General features: G+C 42.0%; 1 protein-coding gene across 1 annotated transcript in view; it reads left to right on the top strand.

The window, feature by feature from the left end:
* Positions 1-14,744, top strand: part of PDIA5 (protein disulfide isomerase family A member 5) — a 105,347-nt gene extending 90,603 nt beyond the window's left edge. Inside the window, exons 16-17 of the mRNA XM_072874393.1 lie at positions 8,616-8,750; positions 11,845-14,744. Of these exons, the coding sequence (XP_072730494.1) occupies positions 8,616-8,750; positions 11,845-11,925 (216 nt within the window). The 3' untranslated portion in view covers positions 11,926-14,744. The remainder of the gene's footprint in view (positions 1-8,615; positions 8,751-11,844) is intronic.
* Positions 14,745-25,518: the final 10,774 nt, after the last annotated feature.

Genomic DNA, 25,518 nt, shown 5'->3' with positions numbered 1-25,518 from the left:
TGGATTTAACCAGATAACTAGCTAGAAAACCACTTAATCTTTCAGTGAACTGTATTTCTGATCTCTGAATTTGTTCCAACTTCACGATTGCTTTGTGTTTAGGTGCGGCATGGAAAAGATTTGGCAATTTAATAGGGAAATTGCTCTCCACAGCTTCTTGAGGAGGGGAGGTGGAGAGGGAGGTGCTGATCTCTTCTCCCTGGTATCCAGTGACAGGACGCATGGGAATGGTTCAAGCTGCGCCAGAGGAGGTTTAGACTGGACATTAGGAAGCATTTATTTACCGAGAGGGTGGTCAGACCCTGGAACAGGCTTCCTAGAGAGGTGGTCGATGCCCCAAGCCTGTCAGTGCTTAAGAGGCATTTGGACAGTGCCCTTAACAACATGCTTTAACTTCTGGTCAGCCCTGAATTGGTCAGGCAGTGGGACTAGGTGATTGTTGTAGGTCCCTTCCAAGTGAAATAGTCTATTCTATTCTATATTCTATTCTAAATGAAGAGGTAATTTTGTACCAGTTATAGCCCTATTAATCTGCCTGCTACCATAACAGAAGAATTTCTGTTGTGGTTTTTTTTTCTTTTTCCTCTCATATTTTCTGTAACTCACAAAAGATGCATCAGATTGATAAGAAACAAATCATTCTTGTATCACCGACTGCATAAAATTAGAAGTCCATCACTTACGCCCTCTGGCACACAGAAGATTTAGAGGCATGCAGCTTTCAGTTCTCTTACTGCTGTAAATTTGTGTTCTCAGATGCCTTTTGGTTACTTGTTTGTTTCCAAGATCTCTGAGAAAGTATCCTTGTTTTCCCACTTTTCTGGTAGTTCCCAGTGAAGTCTCTCTTTCCTAAACTCATTAAAATTTCAGAGGAGATGAAGCAAATGTACCAAACAATGTGAAACTTGCTTATTAGAGCCCCAGGATGTATTAACAAGCAATCTGAATCATGGCGCAGTTTATTGGACATGGTGGTGGTGGTAAATGCAGGCTTGTGAAGCTTTCAGTTCAGACTGCAGGTTATGAAAGGGACTCCAAGAGCAGAGCAGTGATTGATGGTTGCAACTCTTGACTTCAGTTTAAGGCTGAAGTGGGGAGGTATAAAATGTAATGAGTTGGAACAGGAGAGCCAGTAGGGAATATTAAGGCTGGTACAGTTTCAAAGAGGTGTGTGCAATTAGGGAAAACGATGTTATTCCACCCCAGTGACTTACGAAAGTGCCAGGCATGGATTATCTGGGGAGCCCTATTTAATTGTGTACAGCCACAACCTGCCAAGGTGCTTCTTGCTGCCAGTTTGTGCCCTTGTGGAAAAGAAAATAAACCTGTTTAAGACTTCAGAAGGGCACATGGCTGTTCCCACAAGCAGCACAGGGCATATTCCCATGTTTCAAACTGGGCTGAGCCTTCAAACTTTGGCTAATTTGTAGTTCTATAGGGTTTCAAACTTCTGTAAAATTACTGCTTAAGAGGGAAGAAGTATTTCTTCTTTCAAAAACAGGGAAAGATTACTAATTTTCATTTTTAGTCTGTAGTAGTGTCTTTTTTTTCCCCTCTGGAGAAAGGTTTTTTCACTTTAACGGAGTATGGTAGCATTTAAACTGTATCTTCTTTTCAATAGGGGTGGTCCTTTAATTAAACATTTAATTCTGCAGAAGCCAAAGAACAATCAAAAACATTCCAGCCTTGAATTGGTTATAAATGGTATCTTAAAAGGTATCCTTTGGGAGACTTTGAGTCTTTACATTGGAATTTTGAAGATGAGCAGAGCTTGAAGCTGTTAAATATGTGTCTTTGGCTCTGCAGATTCACTGTAAGGGGGTGGTTTTGGCACAGAAGCCCCCCCTCCCCCAGGGCTGTGTGTAATGCTGTGTACTTTTTAATCATCTGCACTGCTGGAGTTGGAGTTTAAAAACGCAATGCTCGGAACGTTGGCCCCAAAATGTCACTTCTTGTTGGCCACATCACTGCTGGTGGTTTTAGCAGAAATCCCGAGCCTGCTCGCTTGCCTAGGGCAGTCGTGTGGCTATTGCAAAACACGGCTCTGGGTGTAACCCATAAACCAGAGCCTCCGCGTCTTTCCAGGTACCTGGAGAAATTCAGTGCCAGTAAGACCAGATCAGTGGAGAGGCTAGTCCAGTGAAGCAGTTAGCATATTGCTTTCAGTTATTTAAAAAGAAAAAGGAAAAAAAAGCCATCTGGAGCATTCTTGCCTTGGGGCACTGTGGTCTTTGCATACAGCTGCCAGGGGAAAGCCTTTAGCCTGCACTCCACAGCTCGAGTTTTGGCCATGACCAGTGTACGTCAGAAAATGCAAATGTGAGGATTGTCACTTTGCTGAACAGATTGAAGAGCAGGAAGGCATGTTCACTATCTGCTCCAGAGACTCTTGAAAGGGCACCAGCTAAATCTTAAAAAAATCTGCATTCTGCCTTTTGGCTGGTCCTAAAGTTCAGCTTGAAGGAACTGATTTGTGATGCTCCAGCTTGGATTTGCTGATGGAAAGCTTTTGACTCCTCAAGGCGTCTCAGTAACAAATCTCTGGAACTCCCCCAAAGGGGCTGCTGTTTGACGAATCTTCTCCATTTTCACAGAAGACTGTTCCTGTACAAATGCACTGACCTAAATAAGAGCACTGCAACTGGGTTCTAGTGAGTTTGTACAGAAACAGCTGTGGCAGAGATTGCTGGAAAGCATGCAGCTAATAGGGTGAGTTGGGGTGCTAGCGGGGGGCTGCAAGGCAGCAGTGAAACTGGTGAGTCCCCAATGTGTATTGTGAACCATGGTTTGAACCATGGTTTAAAATCATTATACCCACCAAATCACTGTACAGAGTTACCCAAATGAGTTAATATTTTAGTTTGGCCAAGAATTTGATCCCTATTTGCTTAAAAAGCATGTGTTGAATTTCTTTTTAATTAGACTCATTTAAATATGGTGATGTTAGCACTGTACATCATGATGCTTACTAATGGATCTTCCCTTTGCAAATAGGCCCACTTTGAGAACAGCTGATGAATTGCAGCTATGGTAATGCTGCTATGGCACATGAGGGCAGCTAATAACGAAATCTTCCATTTGCAAGGCCTTTCACATTGAGAACTGTAGCTGAATTGCAACAAGCTTTAGCAGGCCAGCTCATAACTGCCATTAGGATCCAGAACAGGTAATATAAATAGAAACCTATGGAGTAATCATAGACAAGAATGCGCATCTGTCTTATTCGTAGGTGCTTTTAAGACATTTGGCAACAACAGACTTCTTTTTCTAATAATCAGGTAATTGTCATCTGGAATTGACTATACTTTTAAAATGTTGCTTGGAAGCATTATTTTCCATGCTGCAATTTTACTTTTATTTTAATTTTTTTTAAGCTTATTGTATATCATTCCTCTCTCAAATCAATATTCAGTTATTCACTTCCATTTTCATAACAAAAGTCAATATTAGCTCCAGCAGAGATTTATTTCCTTGAATCAATAAACCAGTGTGTGGCAGTACATATTTTAACAGGAGAGCAACTAGGATTGCAGGGGGTATTTTTACTATATCGTCATAGGGTGACTGGGAGACAAACTGTTAAAATGAAAGCGGTTTAAGAATAGAAAGGAGGAGTTACCTGGGAGGTCAAGGGATCCCACTTTCAATTTTCTACACATCCATTTGAACCACTGGATGTAATAGTGTTCCTTACCTGCAAGATCCCTCTAAAGCAAAAAGTTGTTTCGTAATTCTGTTGGAAGGGAACTGTGATTCCTGATGTATGATTAGATGATGTTGCAAGTACTCCTTTTTCCTTCTAACACTTGCGCAGTAAAAAAAAATGAGATCATCCTTCTGTTACAGTTGAGGCACACGGAGATCAATGGTCACATTTTCAGCATAGCTCCACTTCTATTTAAGCACCTAAATGAAAAGTTCTGATTTTTGCAATAGCTCGGCGTTCATGATCAGACCACTTCATCTGAACAATATGCCATGCTCTATTTCTTTTTTTAAGAGCTCTTCAGAGCTGGTCATACATTGCTCACATTCTAATGCTGTGAGGAGGTAAGTTTGCAGCTCTCTAGTTAAGCTCCCACTTCTTTGGTAAAACCATGAAACGTTGCTGTGGGACTTCCCTTTTCAGATAAAGATATTTTCCAGTCCCAGATGTTGCTAGAGTCATGTTAAACTATACTGACTATGGAATAAAGGAGAAATGCATACTAATCTGGTATTATTTTTTAATTTTTTATTATGCATAATTATTATGCATTGTTATTATGCATACTAACCTGGTATTATTAATTATTATAAGCTGCATACCAGTTGTGAGGAACTACCAATAACATTAAGAAAGCTGGATGTACTCCAAGGAACTTCCTCTAGGGTCCACAGTCTCTGATTGACTATCTTTTCATTTGATAATTGTTCTATTCCTGCTACAGCTACTGAACAGGATGGTGATAAACCTGAACAGCATTGCCTCTGGAGAGAGAACTTGTATATAATGATGTATTGTCAATATCTAAGGCAGTGCAGCTTTGGGTTATGGAGAATCCATAACCCTGTAGAGTTTTGTGCGTGTTGCAGATATAGCACTTAGGGTTTTTTTTTCCTGAAATGTTTTTTCAGTTGATTTTTCCCTCTGGTTAGAGGAAAGTTAGGAAAGCTCAAGAAATTAAATTTTAGCCCTAACAATCAAAATCTCCATAAAATCAATCTTGTCTTCTGAAAGCTGCTACGCTGGGTTTTTCCATAATGGACGTGTATATATTTACACACACATCTTACACCAGCGTTAGGAGAGTTTCTTGCTCTCACAGATTTTGAGAGGTTTTTTTCCCTCTTGATGAGAGGGAATTAATGAGAGGTGATGCTAAGTGTCTTAGCTCCTGGATACATATCACGGATGTCTTACGCTTAAACTGTCTGAAATTTCTGGTTGAATAAAGTTAGTGTTTTTTTACAAGGCAAAGCATATAGGTCTTGCTAACCTATGCCTTCCAGTGAACTTCCATGTAACTTGTTGCTGGTAGTCAAATATGAAGATCGTTTCTGAGAGTAATATTCTCCAGAATTCTTTAACCACATTTCGGTAGAGGTTTTTTGGGTTGTTATTTTTCCTGACTCAGTTTCCTTCTTTAGCAACGCAGAAAAACTGATCATTGCTAAGAAGACTGAGAATGAGAAGAAAACCTCCCTGCAATGTATCACTGCTCACTTGAGCCAGGACTCAAGCAAAGCCTTTCTTTTTGTGGGCTGCATCTTTTCATGTGCAGCCTTTCAGTATAGTCATGAAGTAATTCGCCCTAACTGAAAACTGCTGTAGGAGACTCCTCTACCAGAAATTGCGTTTAATATTCATGGTCCATGAAAACACAAACAGAATGAAGCAAAGGGCATTGGTGCTGTTTGCTGAAATTCTGGTATGTCTCAGAGTTCAGCTGTCTGAAGTTGATAGAACTGAGATTGGAATTGGTCCTCAGTCCAGAAGTGCATTTTGCTACAAGTGTTTTTCAGCATTACTTTTCTCTTCTTGCAGTGCACTATATTTGATCTTCCGCTGTGAGACAGGCAAGACAATTAGGACTGTGATGCTATGGTAATGAGTGCATGGAGATGGTAGCAACCTCTATATTTAGGCTGCCTTAACATTTCCACTCTAAAGTAATCACTCAAGCTCTCCTAAATACTCTTACTCAGCTACCATTGGCAGCAGGCATTTGAAATGCAGCCTCAGATACAGTCTTGGGAATTCGATGTCTCTCTATGAAATTTTGCTCAGGTCTGTATGAGTTACAAGGCTTTTGAAAATTGCCATTTCTCTTCTCCCACTGGCTGTAAAAATAACCTAACGGGAACGTGTGTTCTGAAGAGCTGGGCTAAAATGACGTTTGCAGGAGCAGCGGTGAGTCCATGGGGCTGTGTGGGAGCTTGCATCAGGAGCATTTCAGAGAATGACAGACCATGGACGTGTCCTCCAAACGCCACTCCAGATGTACGTGTCTTTCGCCATTAGATGGTTAGGTTAGGCATAGCATTAGGCTAATCTGAATGTTGCGGCCAGACTTAGACTGGGATCTTTGTACATTATTTCAGTGCACAACAAATGCACAGATGGACCAGCTTAGATTTCCACGTGCTATAGAGGAGAGCTGTATCTCCAGCAGACTACTAAGCGTTTCTTTCAGAAGCCACCTCCTTACAGTCCATCAGTCATCTGTTTTGAGGCAACAAGTAAAGATATGCTGAACAAGGTTAACAGTGGCTTACAGCATTGCGTTCCTCCACTGCACCCTCTCCTCACTGGGAGCTATTCTCACAAAAGCCTTTTGTAAATGAAATTGGGCTCTTTGCTCCAACCAAAGCCAGTCGAGATGTTTCTAGAGAGGTACAGATAAAGAGGGCTTCTCTTCCTTCCAGTGTACTAAAAACTAATTTTCTTAATCTCCAAGACACTATCTAAGAACAGATGGGTTGTCAGTCACAACAGTTTCATGCCTCAGACCAGCTACTAAGATCTGGATGAGTGCACATATACCTTCCCCTTTTTCTGGCTGTAATCTCTCCCTGTGCGATATTTAGAGCAGTGAGAAAAAAATGGTTTTATTTATTCCTCCTGCTTTCAGGGAACCAGGACTTCCAGAATTCTTTCTACATTAATACTGTGACATGAAATAAATGTTTGTCTCCATTGTAAGCTTTCCTTTACACAGGAGTAGCCAACAGGGCTCTAAATTTTGGCTGGCTGCTAAGGTCAGGAAGGCATAAATACTTAGATGAAACTCTTTTGCAGTGTATTATTCCTAACCTTTCATTTTAACTGGCCCTGAATGAGTAGGAGTCTTTCTGTTTACAAAAAGAAAAAAAAAGTGTGATCATACGTGTTTTTAACAGCTCTCAAGAGTCCTGTTTCTGTAATAGCCTTATTAATGTTTAAAATGGGAAAACAGAAACCAAATATTTAAGGTAAGAACACTGCTCACTTTATATAGTGCTTTCCATCTGAAGATAGACCCAAGTGAGATCTTACTGAGTATTGTCTTGTCAGGCTTTCAAAGCCAAAACAAAACAAGCAAATTAACTGAAGTTCGCTTTGCCAATCTGTTTAATTACTGCTAGGATAATGAGATCAGGTTTTCTCGTTTTGACAGTGTCACCATGAAACTGGAGGGCATTGTGGAATATTAAGTGATCTTTTAATTATGGAAGAACAGTTCAACTGCAACCCTAAAGTCATGCAAGCAAAAGGTATTTGGATCAGATTGTTTGAAGGAGGCTTCTGGAACGGAAATTTCAAGTTAAGATGTGTCTGCTATGAAATTAGCACTTGATAGATTGTAACCCACAATTGCAAAAATCGTTCCTCTAATTTGTTTGGTTTTTTACATGGCTTGTACTTAAACCTGCTTGCTCTTCAGCAGAGCATGTAAGGGGGCTGTGAAGGCAAGCCTGCGTAAGCGGCAGGGTACGTTCAGAGCCAGAACTGCCACTCGCAGGAACAGTCAGTGTGAAATCACAGCAGAGGGCTCGGCTGCTTTAAGTAGAAGCCTATGAATTGCATTTTGCTTCAACATCAGAAATGTGAAGTGCAGCCCCTCCTCAATACTTCACAGATTCAGGTTTCAAATGTCAAATGCTCTAAACTAGGGTTAGCCTGAGCTGGTGCTCTAGGGCTGCGAGGCTGTGCTTCCTTGCTCTGCCTGTGCTGAAGCAGGCAGGGACGGAGGGCGTTGCTCTGCTGCCAGCAGGCCGAGAGCACGGCAGGCTGTTTCCTGCTCAGGGTTTGTTTGTGTGACAGTAGCATCTAGAGGTTTCAAAAGGAATTAAAGCCCACTTTGCTAATGGCTGCACATAACATACAGTCCCTACCTTAAAGAACAGACTGAAAAAAGACAGGAAAGGAAACATAAATGCAGACTGAGAGTGCAAGCCAGCAACTTTCTTCTCTATGTGCATTACTTGGTAGACAGTGCTCTGGCCTCTCACCCATCCCCGTTTGACCTTGGGAGAACTGAATGGAGTTTACAAAAGCTATTTGGGGTAGAAATCATTAATCTATTAATAGCCTGCGTAAGTGACCAGCCATGTTTGCCCAAGAACAGAAGAGGTAACTTTTCCGAGCATGAGCCGTGCCACAGGAAGGAGGTTGGGTTAGGTGGGTCGTTACCATTATCAAAGTCACCCTGTCACTGTTCATCACTTGAAACTAAAGTGCAGGAAAAATATTGCAGCGTGACAGAGCTGTGACCGCCATGCTTGGATTTGGTTTTACTAACACAGCCTCTGGATTTCCCGTTTGGAGTCTAATGCAGCGCTCAAGGGGGAGGTAGGAAGATGATTTTCTGCTCTGTGAGTTGAACACGCCTTGCAGCTGCGTAGGCCAGGTGCTGTGCGAGCAGTGCAGCATTTCATTGGGAGGGAGCAGGCTTCTGCTCTTCCATTCGTGTGGCTTGACCTGATGACCACCCTCTGATCTTCCTCCACAGCTGAGCCATTACAAAAGCCGTTGCGTTTTTGGCAGAAGACTTGGGTCTCTCCTAGTGTTAAGTCTAAGCTGCAGCAGCATAACCATGAAGTAGAGTCTTGCTTTGTCTTCTCCTGCTTCATGCTGCTCTCTTGCATTTCAGATTGCCTACGCTGCAGTGGACTGTGCCAAAGGACAGAATCACGACCTGTGTAAGCAGGAGGGGGTTGATGGCTACCCCACCTTCAACTATTACAACTACGGGAAATTTGTGGAAAAATATACTGGAGAAAGAGGGGTAAGTGAAAGCAAGAGTCATCACCTGATACAGGGAGGAAGGTCTCTGCTGCCTGTACTGCCTTGCAAATGAAAACTGCGGAGTAAATTTTTACCCTGCTGGAAGGATGTTTAACTGCTTCTCTTACTGTCTTACATGGATGAATCATTGTTTACCACACCCCTGTATATCTCTGCATTAGGAGCATACTTGGTCTATTTCAGGAACGTGAGAAGAGGAAAAGGGAGTAGATTTGGTAATGCTTTGTTGTATATTTTATTCTTTAAGCTGAAGTCTGCAAGTGAATTTGGACCAAGCAAAAGTGAAGGCTTTATTGCATGGGCTGCTGCTAGGTGCAGAAATGCCAGAAAATACAGAACTTACTCCTGTCAGTTCTGGATCTGGATCATGCATATACTACAGACGTGTTAGGGGACCACCAGGCTCCTAACTGGTGACAGACCATTGGTTTTAGAGCAGGGACAAAGCTGTCCTTTGGAGACTGGGAGAAAATAAATATCTCATTCACCCTGAATCAGATTCAGTCCTGGAGCTCAGGATGGAAAGACAAATTGTGCCATCTAGCCCATGGGCTGAAGTTTCATTCTTTTGTCCTGCTGTGGCCAGCTAATTATATGCTATGAATACAAGAGGCAGAAACGGCATAATGTCTTCCGTGGTTGTAAAGTGGCTGAAAATAAGGGAGCAATCCAATTATTTGTGCTCATTCTTTGTCATAACCTCCTAGAGGGAGGTTACTCCTCAGCAGTGATTGATTGCCTGGAGAAGCTAGGGTCTGCAAGAAAAACTTGGGGTCTTCAAGCCATCCAGTGATTTTCATAAAAAAGCCTTGCCTGAAAGTTATTGCTGCTATTACAGCTCACCAAATTATAGAGAAGCATGAAGAAAAAAGCCAAATTCTGAGGTTCTTTGTCAGTCAGAATCTTAAGGAAGTCTTCATGGAGCTTCGCCTCCCAGTTTTCTCCAGCATTAGGACCTCAGTAATTACCATTTTATGGTGCTGATCCAGGCATTGTTACGGATGCTGTGTTTAGTTCCGATTGTGGATCTTTTCTTAAAAGTAAAGATGGATGCAGTAGCCAACGATTAAGTAAAATTTCAGACGCAATTTTTGTATTTCTAACCCATACTTATAGAATTGATATATGAAAGGAAGGATCTGTGGTGGCTGATAAAAAGAATTTAGCAAGATAGGAGTGCTCTGAGGCCACAGCAGTTGGGAGATGATTATCCCTGTGCTGGAAAGTGGACTGACTAATCCCTTTCGTGCAGCCAACCCTTTCTTGGGTAGAATTAAATTACCCAACAGGAACTTGACAATCTCTCTGCTGCTGGCAACTGTGTTCCCCCTCCACCTCTCCTGGGACCTATGGTCTTCTGCTTGTGCAGCATAAAATTAGGTTTTGTTATCTCCTATCATGGTTACGCTGGAGGTAGTGCTTAGCACAGTGCCTTCCATGGAGTTTCCAGGTCTGTTCACAAATCTGTTTCAGTAACAAGGGATTGCGCTTTTAAAGGACTTCTCTTCAGCATGACAACACCTTTTGAACCACCTTGGCCAAGCACCTACTACTTTGCAAAAGAAGTCTCAGGAGAGAGCAGTGGGAGCCAGGGGACCTGTTTTCTGTTCCCTGATTCTGACACTAAATCAGTAGATGTCCATGAGCTTTTAGTTCAGTGTGGTCTAGCTGGTGTATCATCATTTCACGTGGGCAGGGAAGAAGAGAGGCGATGTCAGCTGCTGTGGGAGCAACATGACATGCTACAGCAGGAGCCATGGCCAGCAGAGCAGGAGCTCTCAGCTCCTTGCTACCCCACGCTGGAGCACTGGCAATGGGGAAAAGCATGACGCCCAGAGGTAGCCCGTAAGGGGTCCTCTGCACCTTCAAGGGAATTGCAGTTCCAGAGGAGAGATTTTAGGGCATTTCACCCCAAGCAACTTGAGCAAGGAAGAGTCAGGACACCCACTGACCCAAGTGTACTTTAAATGACTTCCAGACACACAGCTTTGAAAATTGGAGTCCTTTCATGAGGGCTGTTGATTGCCAGATGTCTCCAGGTGATGTATGGCCAAAACTTGTCACTTCATTTTTTTCCAGTGGAAGAACAGTGAATAGTTTTAGAAGAGTGTTTTGTTGTTCAGCCTTCTCAGAAGCTTCCCAGCTTTGGGGTTTAGTTCTGTTTTATTTTGTTTTCTTTGTTTTGCATTTTTTTGTTGTTCCCCAACAGTGTTTTAAGGCAAACTTTGACTTCTGTTTGTTGTTCTCTACCTCTTTGTATTTTCCCTCCTCATCACCAGTTTTGACTGGTGTGTTTCAGGATTGCTTAAAAGTAAAAATGGTCACGTTGGGTGGGATCAGTGTTACTTGCCCAGACAACTATAGTGTTGGTGTACCAGTAGACAGTGTGTTCAAACACAGGTGTTCACACCTCCACCTATCTGAGCCTTTTGAAATGCCTGCGAGTTGTGTTTAGAGCTTTCCTTGGAAAAGGAAACTGCTGGCATCCAACAGCCTTAGATAATCAGAAATCATAAGTTGTTGAAATACAGAGGTCGGCATCTAGGCATCCAGGTTTGAAATTGTTTGGCAGTAATTCTGATAGTAACCTGAAAAAATGTAATTCCCATCATCTGAATGTGTGGAAAAGGAGGAAGATCGTGCACAAAACTGTTTAAGGGACGAGGAACAGTGGCAAATGTGTGTATAGCCAACAAATTACCCACTAACTGCTTTCAAAGTGACACATGTAGCATACAAATGCGGCTTGAAAATGTCTTTGAGTGTTTTTGACAAAAAGGCATCAGTGGCACCTCTAGGGACAGATTTTACCTTGTCCTGTTGAGTTTTAAGGCCTTTTTCTCTCTGTCCCATCTCCTCAAAGTTTCATATGTGGAATCTGCATGAAGATTTTCCCCTTGCATTGCAGTGGAGCAGCACTGGACCAGAGCACTGCACGATGAGGCAACGCAGAAGCAATAACCGCTCCTTAGTTTATATTCTGCCATGGGATACAGAAACTAAAAGTGTTCTTGACACATTGTTTTGGTTTGTTTGTAAAAATATGACCCATACTTTTCTTTCTTCAAAACCAGGAGTCTGGATTCACCACTTTCATGCGAACCCTGAGAGAAAGAGACCATGAAAGAGTAGGAAAGAAGAAGGATGAATTGTAGTTTCTGCCTCAAAAGAAGCTTTCCGCTGCACTGTGAATGGTTCCAGGTCTTTTGTTAATGCACCTGAGACTTCACATATTCTCAAGACAGAGACTTTTTTTTTATAAACAGCCATGGCCATTTTGTACAATTTTGAAATAAAGTGAAACCACTTGATTTTTAAAAGGAAAATAAATTAGAATGTTGCCATAATGTTTTAAAGAAAACTTAGCATTTTCTCTCATGTTGTGAGACTATGCCCACTGACACTCCTATGCAATATTTTTGTAGTCTGTAGTGTGTCTGTAGGTGATGTTGTTTGATAGGGTGAATTTTTTTTTAAGGTATTGCAGTACATGTAAAAAACAAAGGGGAGGGGACATGTTTTTTGGTTGTGTTCTTTTTTTTTTTTTTTTAAAAAAAAAAACAGTGAAGGAAAATAGGACTTGTAAGACAGATTTATCCAAATGCAGTTTTACATTCTTGTGAAAGTTACATGTTCTTCAGTGAGATTTGGGGGAACAATTTTAAGGTGCTCAGGGATAAATAAGGTATCTGAGTTAATGAAGACATTAACATTGACCAGTCCAGATCTGTTGATTTCATTTAAATCTCTCTGGTCCTTACATCAGGACTGTTTACATACCTTTATAGAATGTATTGAGTGAATTAAGCCAAGTATCAAAAATCAGCAGAGCATGGGTAAAATTAAACTAAACCCTCCTCTTTCGGCATCAATATTGTCAAATGCATCTGTAAGTTATGGCAGGAGTGATTATCTTGTAGGGGTTTACAGTTACCCTTATACGGTATACAGTCTCCCTTCAAATTATGATTGGGCCATATCAAATATGTGTTGGAAAGTGTTATGTTCAACTGTTTTGATAAATCCATAATACTTTTGATAATGCAGTAATTATGTATATTATGTGTTTACATTCCAAAAGTTTATCTGCATTTGTATGTGGGATTTTTCCTTTTTGCTCTTTAAGGAGTCGCATAAACAATCTCTCTCTGGCAAAATCATCACTGTAAAACCTGTATTAGCAGCAGTTGAAATGTGTTACACTCTTAAAGCTTAAAAAAAAAAAGACATTGATCTGGAGGTACTTATGTCTTCACAGGAGGGGAGAGGGAGGGGCAGGAAGTTGTGATTCACCTTGAACTAAAAATAAATTTTAAAAAAGACAAGTATTTTTATCATTAATCAGCCTTGTTCAGCTTCTTCCCCACTGAGTGAATGACCGTAGCTGGTGGTGGTTTAGGAAGAGCCAGCGCACGCAGGACGGGAGCCCACCACCCCTTTGCTGGGGACAGCCCGGTGTCCGAGTGTGCTGGGCAGTACAGCGGGGTGTTCGGCAGTGCGAGGGTTGGCCTCCATCTGCCTTGGCCCTCAATGGGCGGACAAAACAGCTTTTTACAGTGAAGAACTGTGCCTTGGGTCTGAAATCCTCCTCTTGCTCCTCAGTCTGCCCGGCTCTTTTGCTAGTTTGGATCCTCAGGGAAGGCCGTGCTAATGGACAACTCGGTGCTGTGCTGCTCAGGAGGTGAATGGCATCTTACCTTCTTCCTGGATATTTTTTCCTCCTCTCTCTCGCCCAATTAATGGCACTGTATGTTTGGCACTCGTTAAGCTGCTGAAGCCATTAGTGAGTAATCTGGCATACTGGTAGCCTGATTGGCCTTGTATGGTAGCCAGCTTGTTAACCATGACATCAGTTTGATTGGCGATGGAGCTGTGCCAAGTATCTTCTCTTATTAGGCACCTGATGAGTCTCTTCACTCAAAAAATCAGCTGCCTGGTAGTACATAATATCCTAGTGTGAAAGTAGCTTAATTTATTAAGTCTCTTACTATGTTTTTTTTCTTTTCTGTTAGCATAGTTACATCATGTTGTGTTTAGTACTTTTGCATAAGATCATGGTAATTCTTTCTTTCAAGCTATCCTCGCATTAGTAGCAACCATTCTGCCCTGCATTTAGGAAATAATACATATTGATGCCATTTGATTTCCAACAGGAATTCTTTTGCTTACCAGCAAACTATCAAGTATGACCAGTCCAGAACTTAACTGCATTTTTTAAATCTCAGAGTCAAAGCAGCTGGCATTAAAGAAATACAGTCTCCAGAAATGCTTGAGCATTTCTGTGCATAGGCTGTGCCTACGTTTGTGCTAATTGCTGAGAAATGTAGACTTCAAAAAAAAAAAAAAGAAAAAAGGAAAAAAATCATAGCTTGCCAATGGTGACATCACTAGTCAGGATCATTCTGAATTACAGGCTTTAGTAAATGTTTAGGATAGGATAATTGCACACTGTGCTTCAGATCAGTAATTCCTTACAGCTGGTTACACCATAATAAAATTAAAATTAAGGATTCTCGTTTTTCCCTTCAGCCTTTTGTCAGTTAACTTCTTGGACTTGGGCATTCGTTTTTTCTTGGCTAATCATGTGTTAATGCACAAATATAAAATATTTGAGAATAATTTACCTTCTGTTACAGGGTCATGACTCATCTGGTTTATAGTCTGAATGGTTTTTGAAAAATACAGTTTTGAACACCATAAATGATTACATCAAATGGCTGACAGAAGCCTTAGTTACTGTGAACTAGAGTGTACCATGAGCTTGGAGCTTTGCTTCCAAGGCTTTTTAATTAGTAGACCAGGTCTGGATCTCAGTTACACTGTTGTAATTGTGTTGCCTCCAGTAAAGCAAAAGTTGGTGTTTATATTTGCTAGTGAAGTCAGTTGGTGTTTATATTTGCATCACTCAAGTTGAAATTGAAATACTTTATTTTTTTCTACAAACTGTGAATGAAAAGTATCTGATATGTAAGAGCTCTTATTTTGTGTAATTAAACGGTTGGTCATTTCACACTTTCAGACTTTCCAGCCCGTCGTAGTAGATGCATAGCCCAGGCATTCATAACCACATAGGAATTTCTGCCGTGGTTAAAAGTGGGCACTCTGGGCTTTCAAATCATGAATCATTTATCAGCAGGAAACTTAATAGCTGATAACAAATGGGTTGCAGTGAATCAGAGATTCTGCTCTTGCAATTATGGGTTTGGTCTTTCAGCCCTTTCAAGGTGTGATTCAAAGGTCTTGGACATCTGCTACACAGTTAACACTAAGCAGATTAGATCTTGTTGAGGAAAGGCAAAAGGTGTACACAGCGGAGAGGCTGAGCAGGGACTGTGTATCACTTTGTTCCTCAGCGTTGGCTTAAGGTATAAATAGCCCACAGGTCTGCGTTAGTCCTGTTGTGTAGTTGGACCAAGAGACGAAGGGGAGCAGGACCAAGCGTTTTGTGCAGACTAGTAGCAGCTGGATAGGAAATGGTTTTCCTGTCTAATGAAAGAGCCTGAGATGTTGGATTTGTTTCATCCACCAAAAGGTGGGAAAAGGGACCCCGGACAAGATCCCAAGAGAGTGAATACTCTGGGATATGGGAGACCCAGGTTGGAGTCCCAAGATGAGCATAAGGGTATATCCCAGTCCCCTGCAACCCAAGAGGATAATTTGGCTTCTGTTGTAAAGGATTTATCCATCCCAGTTATCTCTGACCCAATAACTATGTCCTTATTTGTTCAAACTAGAGCAACTCCCACAGGAGAGACGAAGAGTCTTGCTTTCCAATCTGAATCAAGAAAAGCAACCTAGCAAATCTCCATTTTCTCCTCCCCCCCCCCCCCCATAAAATTGCATTCTGGATCCGATAGCCCCATTGACCTCCAAGCCCCTCCTAACTTGTTGCAGTTGGGCGAAACAGCCTTGGGAATTTTTCTAAACTCCCACACAGACCAAATTAGGTCCCCGAATCTTGCTGACTTAAAATTCTCTCAGTAGTCATCCACAAAGATGGATTGATATTAATGGAGAAAAAAGATTAGAGGGGTAAGGTTTATGTTCTTACAGCATTTTATTTGGGAGTAAAAAAGCAGATGCAACTCCCATCATGAGTAAGCTCTAAGGGAATGCTTCAGACAGAGTCTCGTTTCAGAAGATGGAATTGCTTCATGGGTGATTTTGATTTTAGAGGCTAACTGCTTTTCAAAAGAAAAGTCAAGACTTGGTGACTTAGCCTACAGGTGTTAGTCTGTTTTCCTTTTAAAAAATAAAAAGCAAAATCACTCTCCATATTCTTGATTGCGCTATATCATGAGAAAGAAATGTTGCCTATATGGATTTCCTAGAATACTAAACCCCTGCCAACTGCATTTTACAAACTATGAAACAAGCCATTTGCTCAAAATGACACTCGGGGGAGTGGGGACTGTTGTCCACGTGCACCTCATTTTAATTTAATAGGCTTATTTTAGTGTGATTGGGTCTGTAATGGTACACTGAGATTGCAGGAGTAAATTCTGAAAACTGAGGGGGGGGAAATTAGCTTTTATCAGCAGGTGCTGAGTGTCAGGGCCAAACACTGGCATTTCCTTTGCCTTTGGCAGCCCAGCATCCCTGAGCGTTCCATGGCTCCGCTGGAACCGTGGGTGTGCAGCCCTTGGGCTAATCCGGTTGTGTACATAACTGCTCTGTGCTGGAACTGATTGGAAACCAAAATTTCTCCCCTTATTTTCTTTGGCTGGTCATGAGAAGATGCTATGCTTTCTCTGCGCATCCTGCTTTTATTTACCGATTAAGGAAGGAGGTACCTGGGTGTTCTACAAAGGAAATGACTCCAAATGCCATTTTATCTGCTGGCAACCAGGACTCCTGGCACGCCTGACTGACCAGCACCACTGAAATACTCCCTGCGAAGCACCCTCGACTGGCTTGGCTTTTGCCGAGGTTTTGGCAGGCACTGTATGATGCAATGTTGCAAAAAATCTCGGTATCTAAGGCAGCAATTTCCAAACTGTGGTTTCCGAGGAGTTAAGCTGAACTGTAAACTCTGTGTATTCATCAGCCTGGTGTAGCTGTTTTTGAGGTGAGAAAAAATATGGTCTGTTAAGCCCAAAACGTAGGGAATCGCAGCTCCAATACTGGCCCGTAATTAAAGCCAGGAGGATGCCTGGGTGTTTCCACCCAGCTGCTGGACCTGGCCCTTGGTCTGTAAGATTCCTGCCCCTGGAAGTCCTCTGTCCTCCTGCCCAGAGCACTCGCGACTCTTGCAGGGGGACGGTGCTCCTTAAGGAACAGTTATTCTGTGTTTGCTTAGAAAGCATCATAGTGCTAATTATTCTCATTAGCTTTGAGCCCCTAATAAATTATCTTTCCTATTGCTCTTCCATCACTCAGTAATGAGGGCCATTTAGTCAGATTTTGCAGATACTGCTCCCTCCCTCTCTACAACACAAGATTCCCTGCAAGCATTCATCATAGGAAAAAAGCTTTTACGGAACAAAATCTTTTCAGATTAGTCTCTGGTGCCCCAGTTAAGTGGGCGTCTACATTGCAGGCATGCAGAAGAGCCTTCTTCATTAATATGTGCAATTCTGCGTGAGCTGATTAGCTCTTGCAGCTCATTTGGTAGCAAATGTGTAAATCCGTCATACTCCAAATGCCAAATATGTGCACAGCTAAATTATGGAGAAGTAAGAAACTGCAAGAGTTGGGAGTCTTTACTGGGAAAAAAAGGTCCTTATCTAATGCATTAAATTGGAGCTCTGGATTTATCTAGAGCATTTGTCACTCCTCTGCTTTGTCATTTTTCTGCTTGCAAAATGAATAACTCTTCCTGTCGTGTTGATGGTCCTTCCAGTATGTGTGGGTGTTTCATTTTGTGCCTAACATTTGTAACAGACACCTGATATCTAGTCTCAGTTCCCATAAAACAACAATAGCCACAACACAATGCAATCTTCCTTGCACAGTACATGAAACCAAATTAATCGGTTACTAACTATGTATTATTAATAATCCAGTTACTATCACTTATCTTGCTCTTTTTGTTTGTAAAAAACTTATGAAGAGAAGGGGGGGGGGGGGGATGAAATGTTTTTTTTTAACTGTCGCTGTTTTTTAGCCAGGGCAGTGTTGCACAATTAAATTAATATAACACTGTATCTGCCAGGGCAGTGTTGCACAATTAAATTAATATAACACTGTATCTGCCAGCACAAGGCAAACACTAAAAAATGTCACCTGCCTATGGGGAGGGGCTGGCCTACTGCTGCAGACATGAAGGGCCCTCAGTCGGGTACTCTGGGACAAAACAAGGGAATTGGCCTCAAGCGCTCCTAATTTATGCATGCTTTTACTCCTCTTCATGCCAAGTAGCTGCAGAGCCAACCCAGCCTCAAGGCCTGGACTCGCCAGCTCAGGCCAGCCAAGCACGCTCCATTTTACTTTCTCTTGACGTGCAGCACAGACCCAGCTTGATCTCCAACGAGGGCAATATTTTGGCATTATCTCCTGGCCGTACAGGTTATGAGGACAGAGCTTCCCAATTCCCAAAAATTCTGGCGTGGAAAGCCATCTTTTTCCAAGCTGAGCATAAACTCTCAAGATAACATTTCCTAGGAAAATTGGCAGCATAATAATGAAGCTCCCATCCTATAGCCTCCAAGCTGCTGGTGAGGGGATGCTTATTACTGTACCCCACCCCATCAGCAAGGAACAGGGTGATCAGGTCCAACATTTCCTATTGCATCCCCAGAATGTACTGAGACCTCTCCAAGAGCGTAGGATTTGCTTACTGAGAGGGAGAGGACAGCTCTGTGCTTGGGCTGGCCTGCAGCGAGTACACAGTCCTCCCCAGTGACAATATGGACAAGACACTGCGGGCTGAGGCCTTTTTTTTCGCCCTTTCGAAGAGGAACAAGCTGCCTTCAAGGCAGGCTTTCCCTGGTACAGCGGGCAGAGAATGGGGCCACAGGAGAGCTGCTGCAGAAACGCAGAGCCTCTGCATGATGCTGCCCAGCTCCTTGCAGGTCCCTTAGGACTTCGGGGTCCATCACTCCTTCCACCTGCAGGAGACCACAAAAGGGTAGCCACAGGACTCCTAACTTTCCTAAAACCCACCTCTGCCAAAGCCTTAGGCGAGAGAGCAGAACAAAAGGAGGGACTGCAGAAGTCAGAGAAGCAGCGTTCACCATGTGATAAAGTCATGTCTGTCTCACAAGGTACCGCAGTATTGGGTGCATTAGGTATATTTTGGATGGATGTATAACCTTAATTGTTGTGTATTGTTTGTATTGTAGTCCCTAGATCCAGGTCCTCATTATGCTAGATGCTGTACAAATATATAAGAGACTGTCATGCATGGAAAGGCTTTTATTATGTAAATAGTCAGGTTGGGAAAAAAGAAGTAGTGTTATCTCTGTTTTACAGATTAGGCAGTGAGAGGAAAAAAAAAGGAGAAAGCATTTTGCCCAAGGACACGCAAAGTGTGCGGGTCAGCAGTGGACTTGAAATTCAAGTCTCGATTTAGTTTCTTACCAGCTCTTCTTTCAATTTGTGTACTGCCCACAACATAATGAAAAATTAAGCACAAAGAAGACAATACCATGTGTGATTTATCTCTATCTGGAACAATTATCCAGTACCTCTCAGCCAAATCCTCCCCAACTCCTCTGTTTCTTCAAAACCTGTATGTCTTCCGTGCCCAATGCCTGTGATCACCTTAACAAGTCAAGTCACTGTACATGTTGTCCTCTGATTTTCTGCAACATATATCATGTTTGAGTTGAACTACAAACCTGTTTGGGAAAAGACTGTGCTCCATGTGGGGCCATGTCTCAGTCAGAGCAGCCTACTGAATTTATATTCCAGTCCTTTTAAAAAGTGGTACTAGCAATATTTAGAATAAAAAAGGATGCATATACATGTCTGCTAGTGAATATAGTGGGCAACCAATATGTTTATAACTGCTGCTCAACCCTACCTGCTAGTCAAAAATACATATTGATGTAAATAACTAATCTATGCCAAAGACAAATAAAACATGGATTTGACTCAAAAGGCACAACATATTTTGCTTTGTGTACATCAACATTTTCTGTCAGGCTGTAGGAAAGAATGTGGGAGGAAAGAATTATAGAAGTCATGACAGTCACTGGAAAAAAGAATAAAATGGAATTGGCATTTACTAAGGCCAGATAATACCAGACTAATTCAATAGCTTTCTTTGATGCAGTAACTAATTAGTTAGACAAAGAAAGGAAATCTGACTGTCTGGACTTCAATAAAGTAGCTGATGAAGAGCTGTGTATAAAATTCTATCTCCTACCTGGAGAAGTCTGAGATTTATAGAGGAACTGCAAGGCATACACAGTGTTAGGAGAAGAGAAGTTGAGCTGTGTTGAAAGGGAATTATTCAGAGCTCCTAAAAAGTAAGTCTTAAGACTGATTATTATTCTTTTCAGTAATGACCCATTTGGAAAACAGGGGTGTCTGATCATGAAAATGTATCAAAGTCACAAAGTTAGGAGGTGTCACCAGTGTAGAGAAAGTTCAGAATATCCCACAGCAAGAACTGAATGTCCTTCAAGAGCGAGGCCACAGAAGTAGTAAGAGAGCTAGCAGCAGAAAAAATTCTGCAGGAAACCAGCAACGACACAGAAAGATTTCTGACCATTTGCCTCAGTGCAGTGTGGGCATGGAAAAGGCAACTGAAACGCTAAAATACAATAGGAGAGACATTTCCAGAAGAGCAAGGGAAGCATGAACGTCCTTGTCTAAGACCCCAATAAGATTTTGTTGGAATAAAACGCATGATTCTGATCAATCACGTTAAAGAAAGCTGGATTCTTAATGAAACGGGTACAGAAAAGGGCTGCTAAGATGAGGAGGAGACTGGAGAACCTTTCATGAAAGGAGAGTGTGTGTACGCAGCTCGTTTAGCCTAGCAGCTGAAGACCAAGATGTGGTTTGATTACTCTTTGTAAAGACATCAGGTAGGGGAAATATTAAAGATAGGCAATCTTGGCATATGAGCAAGTGGGCATAAATTGGCCATGAATAATTTAGACTATCAATTAGGTGTTCTTTATCCACCTGCATAGTGAGGGTTTAAAAATTACAGGGGCAAAACCATAACATGAAGCTCACAAAATGTATTAAATGGATTATGTGATCCAGTTGCCTGCAGTACCTGGGGACTGGATTTGATAACCCAGAAAGTCCTGCTGGTCCTGTGTCTTAGTATATTCCTATGTCTTAGCGGGTTTCTATTATAGTGAGCTACCACCTCCATCTTATAATCTTATTAGATATTACAGTACCTAATAATCCCTTCAGTCCTAAGAAACCTTTCTATCCTTCGGAATTAAATTTCAAATAGAACATTCTAACTGTGGATTACAAAGCTGTATGTGGTTTTTTTCTTACATAAGTTTGTTGTGGCTATTATCATAAACAAAGACAAATTTCTTTAGGGACCAGGAGTTCCTTGAAGATAAATTATAGTGTTTATGGCACAACTGTACTAGCAAATAACGATTTTCTTATTTATGGTAATTGTTTAAATGGCTCCTAATGAAATTTTTGGCCTCATGAAGTGATCAGCTTGGAATGACTTTCCCTTCTATGAAAATATTTAAATACAAACAAAGTCTGCCAATGTGTTCAATTACAGTCATGTAGGGAACTAAAGGGATTATGTGTACTAGGAGTATATTCATGTGGCTTTCCAGATCAGCTGCTTCTACCAGAGAGGGAATAAAGTAAGCGGAAAAGCCCCAAAGAGAGAGCATTACTGTTGGAATGGCTTGAGACACGATCATCAGAAAAGCTCACTTGTGTTACTTCCATAAGCCCACAATGCTGATGGCCCTGTAAATAAAAATGCATTAACAACATGTCGCTTTTCAAACTAATTGAGATGCAGCGTGAAGATTACTTTTCAGAAATATGATGTTCTTTATGCAGGAGATCATGCTGGGCCCTGCTGCAACAAGAGCCATTGGGATAATGCTGTATTTTGTTCTAACATCTGCATTTATTACCAGTGAGATACTTTATGTGACATTACGAGGTGGCTTCAGACTTGTAAAGCCCTTGAGAATTAAACACTATTGTTCCATGAAAGAAACTTCTGCCCAACACAGGCCCTTATGACTGAATCAGCGGAGAAGGCTTTTAAAAGAGAAGGAAGGAAATAAACTGGATATTCTGCTGATGATTTTTATGACCTTGCTCACACTTCTGCTGATGCTGTGTTAGCAAGAACAGGTCATTCCAGCGAATATAATCTTAGCTTTTGTGATTAGGGACACAGGTTTCTCTAAAACCTCTAAAATCAGATGCAATTTTTTTTTTAGAGTGCAGAATTGTTAGAAAGTCACAGGTTCTCAGCCAGCGCCATGATTTCAAGAGCCCGATTCAGAGTTTTAAGCACTTGTGATGAAGCTGGGCTGCACTCGACATAAATTCACTTATTCAATGTATCTGTTTTTTCATGGGAATTGGCATTACCATCCAAAAAACAGGAAGCACACTAATGGATTAGTAGTCTGGTTTCCAGCTAAAGCCCCAGCTTGAATAATACCTCCAGCTTCAAGCACCAAACTTTAAGAAAGACATGAGAAAAAAAAGGTCCAGAGAAAGGAGCAATAAAATTATGAAGATGTTTAGTAAACAGAAGGGTTTTTTTAAAAAAAAAGATGAAAGGCTTTGGGTTTAATTAGTTTAAATCAGAGAAGGCTTTTATTTTCCCTGTAAAAATGGGTTACAAAGTGGATCATCAATCTGATATATACCACAGTTTAACTTGCTGCAAAGAAAACTGAAGTTGAATTTTCTGAATGACCTTCTGAGGGTCCTTTCAGACCTTTACCTCTCTGCTTCTCCTGTGACGCCATCTCGACGAGCACAACTACTGCCAGCTCCTCAGGCTGGATATCTTTCCTTGGGGAAATCTGATTTAAAAGTCGTGTTTAAATCCAGTGGACAGAGCCTAAGGGTTTGTCTTCCCTACCTTTAGTCACCCAAAACCGAGGCGTGTAAATGCGGCTGGACATGTCTGCTCCCCCTGCAGGGTCTGAGGAGAAATAGCAACATAGAGCTTCTTAACAGTGGGCTATTTCCAGGTCATTAAACTTTGGTGAGATAAATGCCGTCCTACCTTGTCTCCGAGTGTTCGCTGTTGGGTTTTGCCTTCAGCTGGCTGATGGCACATTAAGCAAGCACATGGCTTCATTATTTTGCTGCGCTCATGAAGACGCACCTCGCTGCCACCTCTGAGGGGCTGGACACCACAGGGACTTCTTTGGCAACAGTCCTTCCCGTCCAGCTCTCTCTTCAACATCTGACGCTGTCCATACCCCGTCTCATACTCCTCTTCATCTCTTCACCTCTTCTCCTCCTTTTGAAACACCTACATCCCTCCCCTTGGGCTTCCCTTTGCACTGACTGGATTTACTTCTTACGAATCTCAGTTTTATCTCTGGCTGCAGCTTTCACTAATGTATTCACTGGGTGGTGCCCCTCTAACAATGTTCTACTGCTTTCATGTCTTAGGGGAGTCAATGGGACAAGAAAAAAAAATATTTTAAGTGTAACTGGCTTGTTAGCCATGCAAATTATTGAATTACAGGTATGATTTAAATTCACCATGAGAGCTGGGAGCGCTGGAGCTGTGACCCCAGTTCTGACTCTGCCACTACCTCCCCCAGTGACCTTGTGCAATTTATTTAGCCTCTTGGGGCCAGGTTCACCTGAAAATAAAGAATATTACATTTTTTCCCCCTAAGAATGTGTAAGTCTTAACTAATAGATGTGTATATAATTTTTGAAGTCCTGTTTATGTAAATGCAAAATGCTTATATTTTTTCCTTCAAAACATTTACAAAAGGTCAAGAGAATTTTAGGGTTGAAAGATAAACAGTTCAGAAGAACTAGGAAAAAAGTACACACATATGCACTTATCACAAACCTTTAGGCAGCCTCTAATTAAGTAATCATTACTTCTCAGCATTATAGTAGATGCTATCAGAAGCTGTTAAATTGTGTAGCAGCTTGTAATACTGTGCACTCTGTTTATAAAGGATAAGGACTCTCTGGAAATTATTCAGATTAATGTATCGTCTTCTGAACATATGCTACAGTTGTGCCGAGTCAGTCAGGATTGAGAAGTTCCCGTGCTCAGCTCTACAAGAGCCTGACAGGGAACACAGTTTCTTCCTGACAGGCCAAGATACTAACTTGGAGATGCGAAGGTGCTTATTCACACACAAGGACCCTCCGTCCCTCGCGAGGCTTAAGCAGGACATGTTCGTGGTGCACATCTTTGCAGTTCCCCCCAGCAACCAGCTTTCACTGCGAGAAGGGTGCTCAGAAAAGGGTCTTCTCCTGTGGTCTCCAGGATATCACTTCTTCCCTGCTGCTTTTACATTCACAGCAAACCTACCTCACCAAGCACCTGCAGGTGACCTCTCCTGCAGTGGCCCCTCTGCTCACCTGTGCCTGCCTTCCTCTCCCACATCTCCATGCCACCCGTGTCTCCTGACCCCCTGCCTCACTACCTCCCTGTCTCATTTCCAGTCTCCTCTGAAAACAATTTTTTTCTTTTTGCCAGTCTTCCCTCCACCTGTTACCCAACTCCATGGCCATAGTTAACCTTGTACCCCTTGCTGCAGCCTTGTTTGACAGAGAGCTCGATTCCTCAGCTTGGCTGAGCTTTGCTTGAAGCACGGAGGAGAAAGCCTGGAGGCTGAAAGGGCGAAATTAATCTCCAGCAATAGAAACTTACACCTGGTTGTAAGATCCAAGAGATCATTTTACCACACCTGGATCACTGGCATTCACAGAGACCATCTCAGGGGTAGGGAGTGAGGTGAAACCCCACTGGTATCTGGGGTTGCCATAGGCGGCCACCTAAAATAGTGTATGCTGCTTAGAGAAGGCAGACTTGAGGTTGGAGAGTGTTAATGTGCTTCAGTGCCCTCCTCCTGGTTACCTTGCTCCTGAGTGAAGGTCAGTAGAGCCTGAAAGTCCAGAGTGCGAGGTATATTACCTCTACCCCAACACTCTTTGCAATGCTACAAGCACTTGGATAGTTAAGTAGTAACAGATGGAAGGAGAAATTAAAAGGCGTTAGCAAGGAAATCAGCTGCTTTAATTCGCGATTTGAGCCAACAGACTAAAACTGTATGATACAGTATGAAAACAGTGAAGTTGGAGAGCAATACAGGGAGAAAATTATTCTTGTATCGGCAAAAAAAGCAGTTTTAAAATAGGAACCTCAATTTGGGATTAGTAATGAGATTTGCAAACTTTCATTTTTATATTGTCATTTATTGTCGAAACATGCCCAGTTGATTTGTCTGGAAATGAATGAAATTAGTCTAGCAGCTGGTGCTATCTCAGTGCACTTTTTCTGGTGACAACTACGTCACCATCGTACATCCCCCCCCATCAGCAGCCACGTTTGCTGCCCCATCAGAAAACACCTAACACGTATCTTGTTATTTATATGGCATCAAGCATATGCCAAGTTCTGTATACATCCATTAAACCGGGTGGAAATTGGCCAACTACAGTTAAAAGTTATTACACAGGAGAACCCAAAGAGCACAATTACTGAACCTCAGTTCTTTTGAAAATGAGGCTAATCAAGAATTGGCCAAAAGATGTGTGAAGCAGAGGACTAGCAGTAGCGAGGCTGCCTCCCCGCCCCGACACACTGGGGGCTTTCTGCAACACCAGCGGTGTCCGGACACTTCAAC

Source organism: Ciconia boyciana, chromosome 10 (genome assembly GCF_034638445.1).
Source record: "Ciconia boyciana chromosome 10, ASM3463844v1, whole genome shotgun sequence".
NCBI classification, from domain to species: Eukaryota; Metazoa; Chordata; class Aves; order Ciconiiformes; family Ciconiidae; genus Ciconia; species Ciconia boyciana.
Note: the sequence above shows the minus strand (reverse complement) of the source record. Positions and strands in the feature narration are given on the sequence as shown.